The 12726-nt window shown below is 41.8% G+C and overlaps 1 protein-coding gene across 4 annotated transcripts in view; it reads right to left on the bottom strand.

The window, feature by feature from the left end:
- LOC136587938 (lysosomal alpha-glucosidase-like) overlaps window positions 1-12726 on the bottom strand; it is a 98936-nt gene that overhangs the window by 46255 nt on the left and 39955 nt on the right. The window contains exons 1-3 of one of the 4 annotated variants that reach the window (XM_066586780.1): window positions 6387-6460; window positions 925-1349; window positions 76-221 (exon numbers count right to left, since the gene is read on the bottom strand). In XM_066586780.1, coding sequence (XP_066442877.1) covers window positions 76-221; window positions 925-1329 — 551 coding nt within the window. In that variant the 5' untranslated portion in view covers window positions 1330-1349; window positions 6387-6460. Of the gene's footprint in view, window positions 1-75; window positions 222-924; window positions 1352-5950; window positions 6035-6386; window positions 6461-12726 lie in introns of those variants that run through there. The other 3 variants (XM_066586783.1, XM_066586781.1, XM_066586782.1) reach the window with 3 other exon arrangements.

Genomic DNA, 12726 nt, shown 5'->3' with positions numbered 1-12726 from the left:
TCTTTCAGGTTACTGTCCACAAAACAAGCAGCCAAGAAATTGTAAGTGTGTGTCAGTAAAACAAAGACAACTCACAAGATTTGCCCATTTTTCTTCCGACTGATGATCAAGCCAAAAGGTTCTTCAATGATTTTGACATCATATTGCATATCAGTGGGTTTACTCGCAACACATAGTGTTTCAATAGGAACTTCATAGCGTTTTTGAATGGGATCTTTAATCTAGAGTCAAAAATAAAAGGAAAAAGTTGAAATGCATGAGCATACAAAAAGTAGTTTGATAGCTTCACATTCTTAAACACACTGGGGTCAGTATATTTTATGGCAAGTTACGCTTTGGTTAGAATTAGAAATAGTATAATTAAAAGTTTGGATTACTTCTAAATGTTTTTCAACCAGTAATGGGTAGCAAAATAGTATTTGTAATGTACCTTTATGAAATCTGGTATTGTGTTCCTGCATTTCTGAATAGTCCATTAGGGTCTGTGGGTGGCTGTATGGTACAACATGGACTACCTGTAGGCAATCACACACAGGACACTACAAATCCCCTATTTAAAAGGCTATTTGGCCTAATGTGTTCTTTTTCTTGCAAAATTGTGCAGAGTATTGCCCATCCTGTTGCACCTTGCCCATCCTATTGCACACCCCCATAGACTTTTATGGGGACCCTAGAGGTGCAAATGTGCACAAAAGTAAAGCATGCTGCGTTTTCTGCATGCACACAAAAAACGGTGCTGAGAATGAATCCATTGAAATGGGTCCTATTCTCTGCCTATTGTGTGCGCAAATTTTACGAAGGAGCCCAAAGACACAAAGTACTGTACCAATAATATACAAAAGTTGGTGTGTCTGTTTTTTCAAAAACATACCAATATAAATAAATTTGGACATTTGTCATTTGCACTTTGTCATAAAAACTTACAGTAAAACGCAGTCTGTCATTCGTCTCAAAGGCAATATCAAGTTGCAGAGTCATTATATCATCAGGCATGAAGGTTTTCGTAGTGCGCTTAAGTGTTGAAGAATATCCATTCTCAGTGCTGGTTGGGTTGACTGCTCTGTAACTTGGGTAGTTAACGGGGTAAAAGCATGAGGGTTGTTCTTTTCCCAAACTGTCATCAACATAGCAGCACCCGCGGGCCTCACATTCAGCTTTATTTAAAGCCTTCTCTGGAGCGCAGTCAAAACGGTTCACAGGTTCTCGATGACATTCTGAAGGCCCAAGGTCTTCTCCAAAACATATCCCACAAAACAGAAAAAGCAGATATAGCCTCCAAGTTATGTTCTTACAATCCAGCTTCTTTTTTCTTTGAGGTGAAATCAGCATGTTGAATCCGAAGCGATTCACTCTGAAAGCGAAGACATACATTTTAGCTATTGAAAATACTAGTAATAAAGAAACAATGATGAAAACATAACATTTTCTATAAATTATGCATTTTTCCAAAAACATAAGATCACCATCACCAGTCCAGCCTTCATCTAATGGACAACCGTTATCCGGTGTTGGAACAAACCATCGCTGTCATGCAAACATGTTCCCACAGAGGGTTCAATGCCACCGTGAAGCTAATGCAGCTTACATGATACAGTGACAAGACACGATGTCACCTCAGCCGTCAGCTGAAGTTTGTAAATCTTGTGCAGCAGATAAGCGAAAGCTACGAGCAAACATGTCTCCTCAGCAAGCTGCTGAAGTTTGTAAATTACATGCAGCTTATATGCGAAAGCAACGAGCCAGTAAAAAATGATGAAAGCATAACATTTTCTATAAATTATGCATTTTTCATAAAACATAAGATAATCAAGGTTTGTGTTTTTGAGGGTGTTTTCCACTCAAACACCAATATTCTGCAGGACTTCTTTGAGCATGTGCACACACAGCATAAAACGCACGCCGTAGGACCATGCTAAGAATTCGCACTAAAATCTGGAATGAAATCGGATTTCACACACCTGTGTGGAGACTCCAATAAATGACACTTCACAACTGTACTCATACATAGCTGGCGGTGCACACTGACCAACAACATTGAAGCATAGTCCATCACCGCTATCTTCACATCTCCTGAATGTGGTATCATGTCATCTCAAGTACTAATGCAGCCATCACCAGTCCAGCCTTCATCTAATGGACAACCGTTATCCAGGGTTGGAACAAACCATCGCTGTCATGCAAACATGTCCCCACAGAGGGTTCAACGACACCGTGGAGCTAATGCAGCTTACATGATACAGTGACAAGCCATGATGTCACCTCAGCCGTCAGCTGAAGTTTGTAAATCTTGTGCAGCAGATAAGCGACAGCTACGAGCAAACATATCTCCTCAGCGAGCTGCTGAAGTTTGTAAATCACATGCAGCTTATATGCGAAAGCAACGAGCCAACATGTCTCCTCAGCGAGCAGCTGAAGTTTGTAAATGATTGTTTGCAATGTTCTGGAAAATTATAAATAATGCCAACAGCTTACTATTTGCACGGAAATATTTTGACCAACTCCAATCCCTTTCACTATGTATTACATTACGCCACATTGCGCCACCAGAAACCCTCGTACTATAATTAATACTAATAACTAGTCTACAATATAATTGCAAGCTATAGTTACTTTTCATGAACGAAATTGTACACCCACTGGATAATACTAGTGGTACATATTTTTTGCATAATTGCTCTCTACTTTAATGCCCTGCAAGATTTCTAAAGCAAGGAGTGGGAGAGAATACTGTCTGCTGGCATAATTCTCTGCTGATGTCAAACCTATTGGCTAGTTCGGGATCCTGTTTCAGCTGTCCATGATGACCACTGCAATTTTCTAGTCACCTAATGCACACTATGCAATGTTTTCTGATTGGGTAGCACTAATCATGAGAACAGTGCTGGCCAATTACAGAGCAGGTGTCTAACAATATCTTTGCACTGTGGGGATTAGATAGTCTGAAGATTGCATTGGCCATATTGGACAGCTGAAATCAGTATCCAGAACCAGTGGATCAGATGGGCATTAGCACAGAAGACCAACAGCAGGAAGTATCATTGCTCCTTCCCATCCCAGGACACAATTTTATCCTGATACCAGAGGGTTACTTTAATACTGTTTATGAATGAATACTGCTATTTTCAAAAAAAAATTGTAATAAAATTTGTTAAAGTCTAGGATGAGCCAAGATCCGTCTATGCTGCACATTTAGATTATCACAGAAAAAAATGAAGAAAAAAAAAATAATATATATATATATATATATACATATACACTGTGTTTCCCCGAAAATAAGACAGTGTCTTATATTAATTTTTGTTCAAAAAGGTTTAACTTTTTTACATGTATAGCTGTCTGGACACTATTTAAATTGACTTTTTAAATTAACTGTTAGCAGGGCTTAATTTTGGAGTAGGGCTTATATTTCAAGCATCCTTAAAAAGCCTGAAAAATCATTTTGCATCCTCAAAAATTCTGGAAAATCATGCTATGTCTTACTTTCAGGGTATGTCTTATTTTCAGGGAAACAGGTTATATATATACTGTATATATATATATATATATATATATATATATATATATATACTGAAAAATATATACAGTGGTGCCTTGGGTAAGAATTTAATTCGTTCCGTGGCGGCGCTCTTAATCCAAGACACTCGTAAGTCAAATCAATTTTCCCCATTAAAATGAATGGAAAAGCCATTAATCCGTTCCGGATTGCAAAGCTCTCCCACTGATTTTAATAGGGATGGCATTGCCCCATTGAAAGGAATAGGACGCTGGCACCCACGCAGTGATTTTCTGGGAAGGGCTTTAAATATAAGCCCTTACCTGAAAATCATCCCTAACTTTGGTAAAAAAATAAACAAAATATATACTCACCTGTCTGCTGGGGCTCAGGCGCGTCTAGCTGCCTCTTGTTCTCCCTGCACTGCTCTGCAGCTTTTCAGCAGGCGGGGATTAAAAATGCAGGGAGAACAAGCGGCGGAAAGACACTAGAGATGATTTTCAGGGAAGGGTTTATATTTGCAGGGCTTGCCAGAAGGCTATAGCTTTTTAATGGGGCCACTGGTAGCAGCGGCAGCCCCATTGAGAGCAAGGCTCGTAACCCAAGTTTTTGCTTTTAAATCAGAGCAAAAATTCGTGAGAGAGCCTGCTCTCAAGTCAAAAAGCTTGTAAGTACAGGGTATTAACCCCTTAGTAATCTAGATTTTTTTTCGTTTTTCATTTTAGTTTTTTCCTCCCCCCTTTTAAAAAATCGTTACTCCTTTATTTACTCATCGACGTCGCTGTATGAGGGCCTAATTTTTGTGTGGTGCTATTTAATGTACCATATAATGTACTGAAAAACTTTTTAATAATTCTAAGTGGAGAGAAATGGGAAAAAAATGAAATTCCGCCATCTTTCAGTGCGTCTTGTTTCTATGACACACAAACTGCATAAAAAATGACATGATAACTTTATTCTATGGGTCAGTACGATTACTACGACACCAAACACATATAGTATTTTTTTTTCAAAGATATTTAATTTTTGAAAATTATTTTCTGCCTTTCATCCCTAAAGAAAGAGTGTAATCATTCCAATTATCTAAATGCAGGGTGGGCAGCAGGAATTCCTGGGCCACATACATCCAAAAGGGGAGAGATACAAGACGAAAGAGGATCTTGGTTCACTATTAAAGGTTTGTTTGGCAGGTAGTATAAGGGTACTTTTGCACGGCCTGAAAGTCACCTGAGTAATTGCTCAAAAGAGTGATTATGGCAATTGTCGTCTCGTGTAGAGATGAGCGAGCATACTCGCTAAGGACAATTACTCGAGTGAGCATTGTCCTTAGTGAGTACCTGCCCGCTCGGAAGAAAAGGTTCGGGTGCCGGCGTGGGTGAGCGGTGAGTTGTGGGAGTGAGCAGGGGGGAGCGGGAGAGAGAGAGATCTCCCCTCCATTCCCCCCTGCTCTCCCCGCCCCCCCTGCTGGCACCCAAACCTTTTCTTCCGAGCGGGCAGATACTCGCTAAGGAAAATGCTCACTCGAGCAATTGTCCTTAGCGAGTATGCTCGCTCATCTCTAGTCCTGTGCGAACACAGGACCCAACAGGGCAAATGAGCAAGAAGTCTTCCCTTAGTGGAGTTGCTTGTTTTTTAGCTCACCTAATGTTTAGATCTCACCTTCAAAGATTGAGCCTCATGTGGTTCAGTGTTAATGCAGTCCTAAGCTCACCTCATGACATGAAGGTTGCAGGTTCAATCCCTGCCTGGTTCAGGTTGCTGGCTCAAGGTTTGACCCATCCTTCTGAGGTTGGTAAAATGGTTACCAGCTTGGTGGGGGCAAATAAATAAATTTACCTGAAAGCGCTGCAGAATAAGTTGGCGCTATATTTTTCATTTTCAAGCAACTCCTGTTCAAATTATGCAGAGATGGAACGACAAGCAACAGCTGAGCGACTTCCCACTTAGTGTCCTGTCGGGCATCACGTGTTCATGGGCCGACAGTTGCTGATAATCACTTGCTTGAGTGATTATTCGGACGACTTTCAGCTCATGTAAATGTCCCTTAACATATACTTGGAGGTTGAGGACAGAAAAAAACGATACGACTGCGCCATTAGACTACACAGGTCTGTTGGTTGTCTCTTACCTCGGAGACGCATAAGTCCGCATCGCAGCTGTAAACCCATATCAGTAGGTAATTTGTAACAGATGCTGAAGCAATAAAAAATACTTTCAAAGGTGTCTATATTCTTCTAGTTTAACCTTTTGCCCATTTATTCCTGTTACTCTTTACTGTATGTATCTACATGTATCTATTATATTGAAGACGTTTAACACTGTGAACTGGATTATCTGCTTCTTAATGGATTTTATAACAATCTTGAGCCGTAAAATCAAAACAACTTCCCAGAATTAAGATGGCTCTGTCAATATTCAATCTCACCCTGCTAATGATTGATAGTAATGAATAATCACCTGTGCTAACGATGCTTTTACTTGCATTACATAGGATCCTGGATACAGTAGGTAGAACAATAGATAATCTGCACAACTTCAGGTTTCTTACATTTGCTGTTCAATTAAATCAGAATACTAAATCCTTCACATCATTTAACGTTTGCCAATTTAAAAAAAACAGATCAGAAAGTCATTATAGCATTTTTAACTTTCCCTTATTCTAGAAGAATTATAATGACAATTTCTATGCAGCACAGAATATAGCTTAAATATGGAAAAGTATAGATGAAATGTGGAGCAGTAAAGAAATGACTTCTACTAGTTGCTCTTCATAAGCCTATCAGCGGCATTGACTAAGTGATATTGCTTTATATTGGAAATATAAGCATCTTATAATGTCCAACAGTTTAGAAAAGCAAACCCATCATAAAAATATTATTTAGCATCAACATACCAATCCCAGCTTCAGCTACTCTACCTTCTGTCTACTATCGAAGCAGCTCCTTTAATACCGGTAGGTCACTTGGCAACCCTTGATGAAAGCTACAGAAGGGCAAAGAGCAAAAGGGTGTAGTAATAAACAGATTATATAATCTTATTAATATATCTTCTGCCAGATAAGCATGTTGCAACTTAACATTGAATGTGTAAACTTCGTGCCTCACCCACAAATCGGTGCATTTTCATTTACTTTTTAGAAACTATTCTGCAATAAAACAGCAGGTGCAGCGACTTGGAGGACGTCTTAAAGATCATTTCACTAATGGACTGCCTGTGGTTTGCTATAGGATTTTGCCTAAAAGTTAAGACTAGAGATGAGCGAGCACCAAAATGCTCGGATGCTCGTTACTCGGGACGAAATTTTCGCAATGCTCGAGGGTTCGTTTCGAGTAACGAACCCCATTGAAGTCAATGGGCGACTCGAGCATTTTTGTATATCGCCGATGCTCGCTAAGGTTTTCGTTTGTGAAAATCTGGGCAATTCAACAAAGTTATGGGAACGACACAGCAACGGATAGGGCAGGCGAGGGGCTACATGTTGGGCTGCATCTCAAGTTCACAGGTCCCACTATTAAGCCACAATAGCGGCAAGAGTGGGCCCCCCCCCCCCCCGCACTGTCAGCGTAAAGATCATTCTCCTCTGCCATAGCTGTAACAGCTGTGGCAGAGAAGAACGATGTTTGCCCATTGAATTCAATGGAGCCGGCAATACAGCAGGTTCCACTGAAAGCAATGGGCTGCCGGCGATCGCGGGATGAATTGTCGGGAAGGGGTTAAATATATAAGCCCTTCCCTGCAATTCATCCAGAAATGTGTTACAATAAAAATATATACCGGCGTATAAGGCGATGGGGCGTATAAGACGACCCCCCAACTGTCACCTTATACGCCGGCAATACAGTGGAGCAAAGAATAAAAATCATTAATCACTTCTTCTGACGTTCTGCGGCGCTCCTGCAGGCTGTCGCTCCCTCCTGGTCCACGGCAGAGCATTGCTTTCTGGACGCAGGGCTTGAAATCCCCGCCTCCAGAAACACAGTCAATCACAGCCATTCAATGACATCATTGTCATTGGCTGTGATTGGCTGAAGGCACATGTGTTTGTGGAGTCGGGGCTTTAAAGCCCTTCGTAGAGAAATCAATGCTCTGCTGGGAACCAGGAGGGAGCGACAGCCTGCAGCAGCGCCGCAGAACGTCAGAAGAAGTAAGTAATGATTTTTATTCTTTGCTCCACTGTATTGCCGACGTATTAGGTGACAGTTGGGGGGTCGTCTTATACGCCCCGTCGCCTTATACGCCGGTATATATTTTTATTGTAACACATTTCTGGATGAATTGCAGGGAAGGGCTTATATATTTAAGCTCTTCCCGACAATTCATCCCCGCGCTCGCCGGCAGCCCATTGCTTTCAGTGGAACCTGCTGTATTGCTGGCTCCATTGAATTCAATGGGCAAACATCGTTCTTCTCTGCCACAGCTGTTACAGCTGTGGCAGAGAAGAAGGATTTGTCTTCTATATGTTCTCAATGGGGTCGGCGCTGCTGCCGCCGGCCCCATTGAGCGCATATAGAGAAGATTTATGGCCTTAAGAAGGACCGTTGGGGTTCTTGAAACCTAAAATACTCCTAACACTCTCCCTATAGCAGCTCCAACACGATAGCACTTTCCCTGAACTAATGTCAGAATGCATCTGTGGCGAGCCGCGGGAGGGCAGATTTTAATACTCGGGTGACACCAAATCTCGCCAGCCACTCACTGCAGGGGGGTGGTATAGGGCTTGAACGTTGCAGGGGGAAGTTGTAATGCCTTCCCTGTCTTTCTATTGGCCAGAAAATTGCGCAAATTTCTCAGGGAAGAAAATGAAAGTAACCTGAACACCGCGTGGTGCTCGTTACGAGTAACGAGCATCTCGAACACGCTAATACTCGAACGAGTATCAAGCTCGGACGAGTATGCTCGCTCATCTCTAGTTAAGACCCTTTGATACGGAATGATTAGCGTTCAAAAAAATCGTTCAACCGAACAAGAATTAATAATAATTATCCCCCATTTTTCTCTGTCACATCAACTTTTTAATATACAGGATAACCTCCATTTTTCTCAAAAAACATACAAACCTACATACAATGGAAAATCAAGTGCACGTAGCAGCAGTTAAGGTAAAATATACGCTTATAGCTTTTCTTAGAGTGTTCAATCTGTGCACAATCTCGCCTGATGCTCCAACAATAGTCGGCCATTATATGTACATCTCATCTAACCCTGTTATCGTCTCTCCATGATCTTCAAATTTTGGTGGAATTGTTCACCTTGCTCATCACTGACTAGAGATGAGCGAGCATACTCCATAAGGCAAACTACTCGAGCGAGTAGTGCTTTATTCGAGTACCTGCCCGCTCGTCTCTAAAGATTCAGCTGCCGGTGCGGGTGAGTGGTGAGTTGTGGGAGTGAGCAGGAGTGAGCGGGGGGGGGGGAGAGAGTGAGAGAGAGATCTCCCCTCCGTTCCTCCCTGCTCTCCCCCGCCGCTCCCCACCCCCAACGGCAGTCAAATCTTTAGAGACGAGCAGGCAGGTACTCAAATAAGGCACTACTCGCTTGAGTAGTTTGCCTTATCGAGTATGCTCGCTCATCTCTATCACTGACTACACCAAGGGCTTCCGGGAAGTTATCAAGATGGCTATGCAAAAAATGCACCTTGATGGTCATGTTGCAACCAAGCATTTTGTAACTCTCAAGAGTTTCTGGAGAATTTCGGTGTAATTCTTTGCTTTTTTTTTCCAAGAAAGTCTTTGACAATGTCGTTGAATGATAACCAAGCATCTTTTCTGGAGTTTTGACATTGTCCTGATGAAATGTTTATCTTTGATGAGTTGCCAAATTTATGGACCATCAAACACACCATCTTTGATTTTTTAAAATGACAGGCCAGGAAATGCCAAAATAAGGTACCTGAAACAGTCTCCTTCAGTTGGCAAAGTTTTAACGAATTGTTTCAGGGGATCCAGTATCATGTGTAAAGGTAGGAATATAATGTTCTTTCTGTCAACAAGTGGCTCATGTAGAATGTTTAGATCACCAGTTTGGAGGTCAGATCTTGGAGGCCAATTCCTTTCCACCCAATGTTTCTCACAAGCTCTGCTGTCCCACACACACAGATAACAGGGATACTTACTGTATCCACACTGCTGACCAAGAAGGAAGCATGCCATTTTAAGGTCAACACAGATGATCTAATTGTGTTTGTGATATTGCAACAACTCAATGACTGTCTTTATATTGTCATATTCTTCACAAAGAAAGACTGAATGGCCAATTGGGACTGCACCAAATAAATTGCCACTGTGAAAGACGAGACACTGTAGGCTCCACTTTGAGCTATCAATAAACAATCGTCATTCAGTTGAGTTATACATTGGATTTCCCAATTCCTTCATTAAGCCATGAATGTTACAGCAACACACTAAGCCAGTGTCACTTTCTCTGGATCGAAAGTAGGATACCTTCGCTCCTTTTTCAAGCAGGTTTTTCTCATGCAGTCTTGATGCTAGGAGTTCTGAAGCCTTTTATGATATTCCTAAATCTCATGCCAAATCATCCAAACCATGCTGATCAAATCCCTTACGAATTAAGTCATCTTCAAATTCTAAATCTTCATCATTGCTGTTGCTCACCATAATGTGTTCTTCAAGAGAGGGTAGTTCAACGAAAACTGGCACTGGGATTTCAGCAGAATGAGACACTGGACGTATAGCTGATGGTAGACTAGGATACTCTATATCACATTTTTTTTCTTGTTAGGTACTGATGTTTTCACTATACAAAAGTAACAGTCTCTGAAATGTCTCTTAAAACTTAAAGGGGTTTTCCGTGGAAAAAACTACTGATGACCTATCCTCGGGATAGGTCATCAATAGTTGATCGGCTCAGGTCCGTCGCTCAGGACCACGACTGATCAACCGAGCGGACGCATGCTGTCAGCTCGGCAAATACACAGAGGTCGCAGCTGTAGCAGCGGAAGTCTCTGCGCCAACCTCTGTGTAGTGGCCGGTGCTTGTAGCTGCAGGCACGGCTTTCATTGAAATCTACGCAAGGTGTGCTTGCAGTTACAAGCACCGGCCACTATGCAGAGGTTGAAGCGGAGACTCGCCAAACCCTATTCATACCAAATTGAAACTTATCACATGTTCCCTTCGTCCACATCCATAAACTCCCGACACGCTGCTTACACACCTTGTGAGGGGCCCAAGACTTATCTTGATCACCAAGTTTAACTTTGAAATATGCAAAATAGGCTTGCTTGACAAATGCGCTGATGTTCGCTCTTGAAATTGCCACAGATATAGTAAAAGGAGTCAGGGCTGTTTAGGCACTTACGACGAGAAAAAGCAAATGCAGACATGATCTAAGGAAATAAGCGTGTAAGTAAAAAAATAAATTCTGCTAACTCACTATATATAGCGGCACACAACTCCTCACCACACCGTGTCACGTGTAACGGAGTAGCCTACACAAATAGCAACCAGGCGTCAAGGTCATCCTCCACTCCTGTCTACTGATGGAAGGTTCGCTCTTGGCCAATAGAAGAACACTAGGGCTCCACTTGACCCAGGCTTGAGTAATCTCATTAAGATAAACTGGAGAGAAAAAAGCTTAACGTGATAGAAGAAAACTAACTGCATTTTTAAAATCAGCATGCCTATTTTTGTCTAAACCACCTGAAAACCTGAAGTCAACAAAAATGTTGTCCAAAATTGTACCTCTAATCATTCAACAATCAAACAACAAATCGTTCCCTTTTCGTTCGTTGTACATTTTATACCGGCATAAAAATCATCATCGGCTCGTTAACTAATCATTCCGTTTAAATACTGATCGTTCAGTCGTTCTTAGTCGCTTATACAGCAAATGTGAACGACTGAATGATTTTTCGTTTGAACGAGCAAACGATGTATCTGCTTGTATAAACAGGCTGCATGAGAGACCTCTGACAATGTTCGCTCGTTGAAACGAGAAATCGGCTCATCTAAATGGACCCTTAGCTCTAGATTGTTGTGAGTATGATATCTGTAGATTCTCCCACCCTCATATGCTATCTGATATTGAACATGATGCTTGCATCCAGGCCAGGCTCATTAACAGTTATTGGCTTCCTGTTCACATCTGAATAGGGATCCCATCCTCCCTTTTGTTACTGTCCAGGATGCCATTAACATTGCCGTGGTTTTCTGTTCCTCACTAACAAAGCTAGTAGCGGTCACAAGAGATGCTATTGAGTAAGTGCTACTCGTTGTTCTCCCCGATTCATACAGACACGCAACCAACATACTGCGCAACTCTGAGAGGAAAGATAGGATTAGAACAAAGAAGAAATAACTGAAATTGTGGTTCACTGGTGCAGTATAGCATGGAAATAATTATATCTTCAAATCATGAAGTACTGTTGAACACAGTGCATCCACTTTCACCATCATGCACCCACGGGAATGGGCCAGAGCGCATATCCTAGGGACTATCAATCTCTGGTGTATTATGTTTGATGTCTATGGATATCATGGATAAAATCATAATATATATAAATGGCAGCCATATTGAATTGTATCTCCATCTTGAAGTTTTGTACCTACACTTAGCCAGGCTCTCCCTGATGTCTTGGAGGGAGGTCAGACATGTGGCTTAGAGAGCCTTTAGACTTTAGGCCAGTGATGGCAAACCTTTAAGAGACCGAGTGCCCAAACTGCCACCCAAAACCCACTTATTTATAGCAAATTGCCAACATGTCAGGGGGCGGGGCTTATCGCAATGTATAATTTTTACCTCCGTCATTATAAAAAAGGCAGGGCCATTTCAAAATGGAGCCCTGGAATATCATTGGTGCGGATTTTGACTAGAGATCAGTTGCATACCCATAGCTGATTTCATACTATGTGGCACTCTCTTTCACTTCCTCCATAGGCTTCCCACTTTCAGCACTCTCCGGCTTGATCATCTGATCAGCGGCACCGCACCTGACCAGGCGGCTGGGGAGCACTGACAAAGGGAAGCCTTTGGAGGAGGTGAGGGGGAGCACCGCATAGTATGCAATCAGCTGTTGATACACAACTTATTTCTTGTCAAAATCCATAGCAACAGTTCAGATTTTGACTATTTTTGATGCAGAAATTGTCACAGAAATTTCTGCTGCGAAAATTCCACAGCGTTTCAATCATGTGTAAACATAACCTAAGTCAGCGTGAGGTATGGTGCCATGTGCAGAGTGTTCTCAGTAGTAATACTGTCCCCCACAGTGGCCTCAG

The sequence above is a fragment of the Eleutherodactylus coqui genome, chromosome 13 (genome assembly GCF_035609145.1).
Source record: "Eleutherodactylus coqui strain aEleCoq1 chromosome 13, aEleCoq1.hap1, whole genome shotgun sequence".
NCBI lineage: Eukaryota > Metazoa > Chordata > Amphibia > Anura > Eleutherodactylidae > Eleutherodactylus > Eleutherodactylus coqui.
Note: the sequence above shows the minus strand (reverse complement) of the source record. Positions and strands in the feature narration are given on the sequence as shown.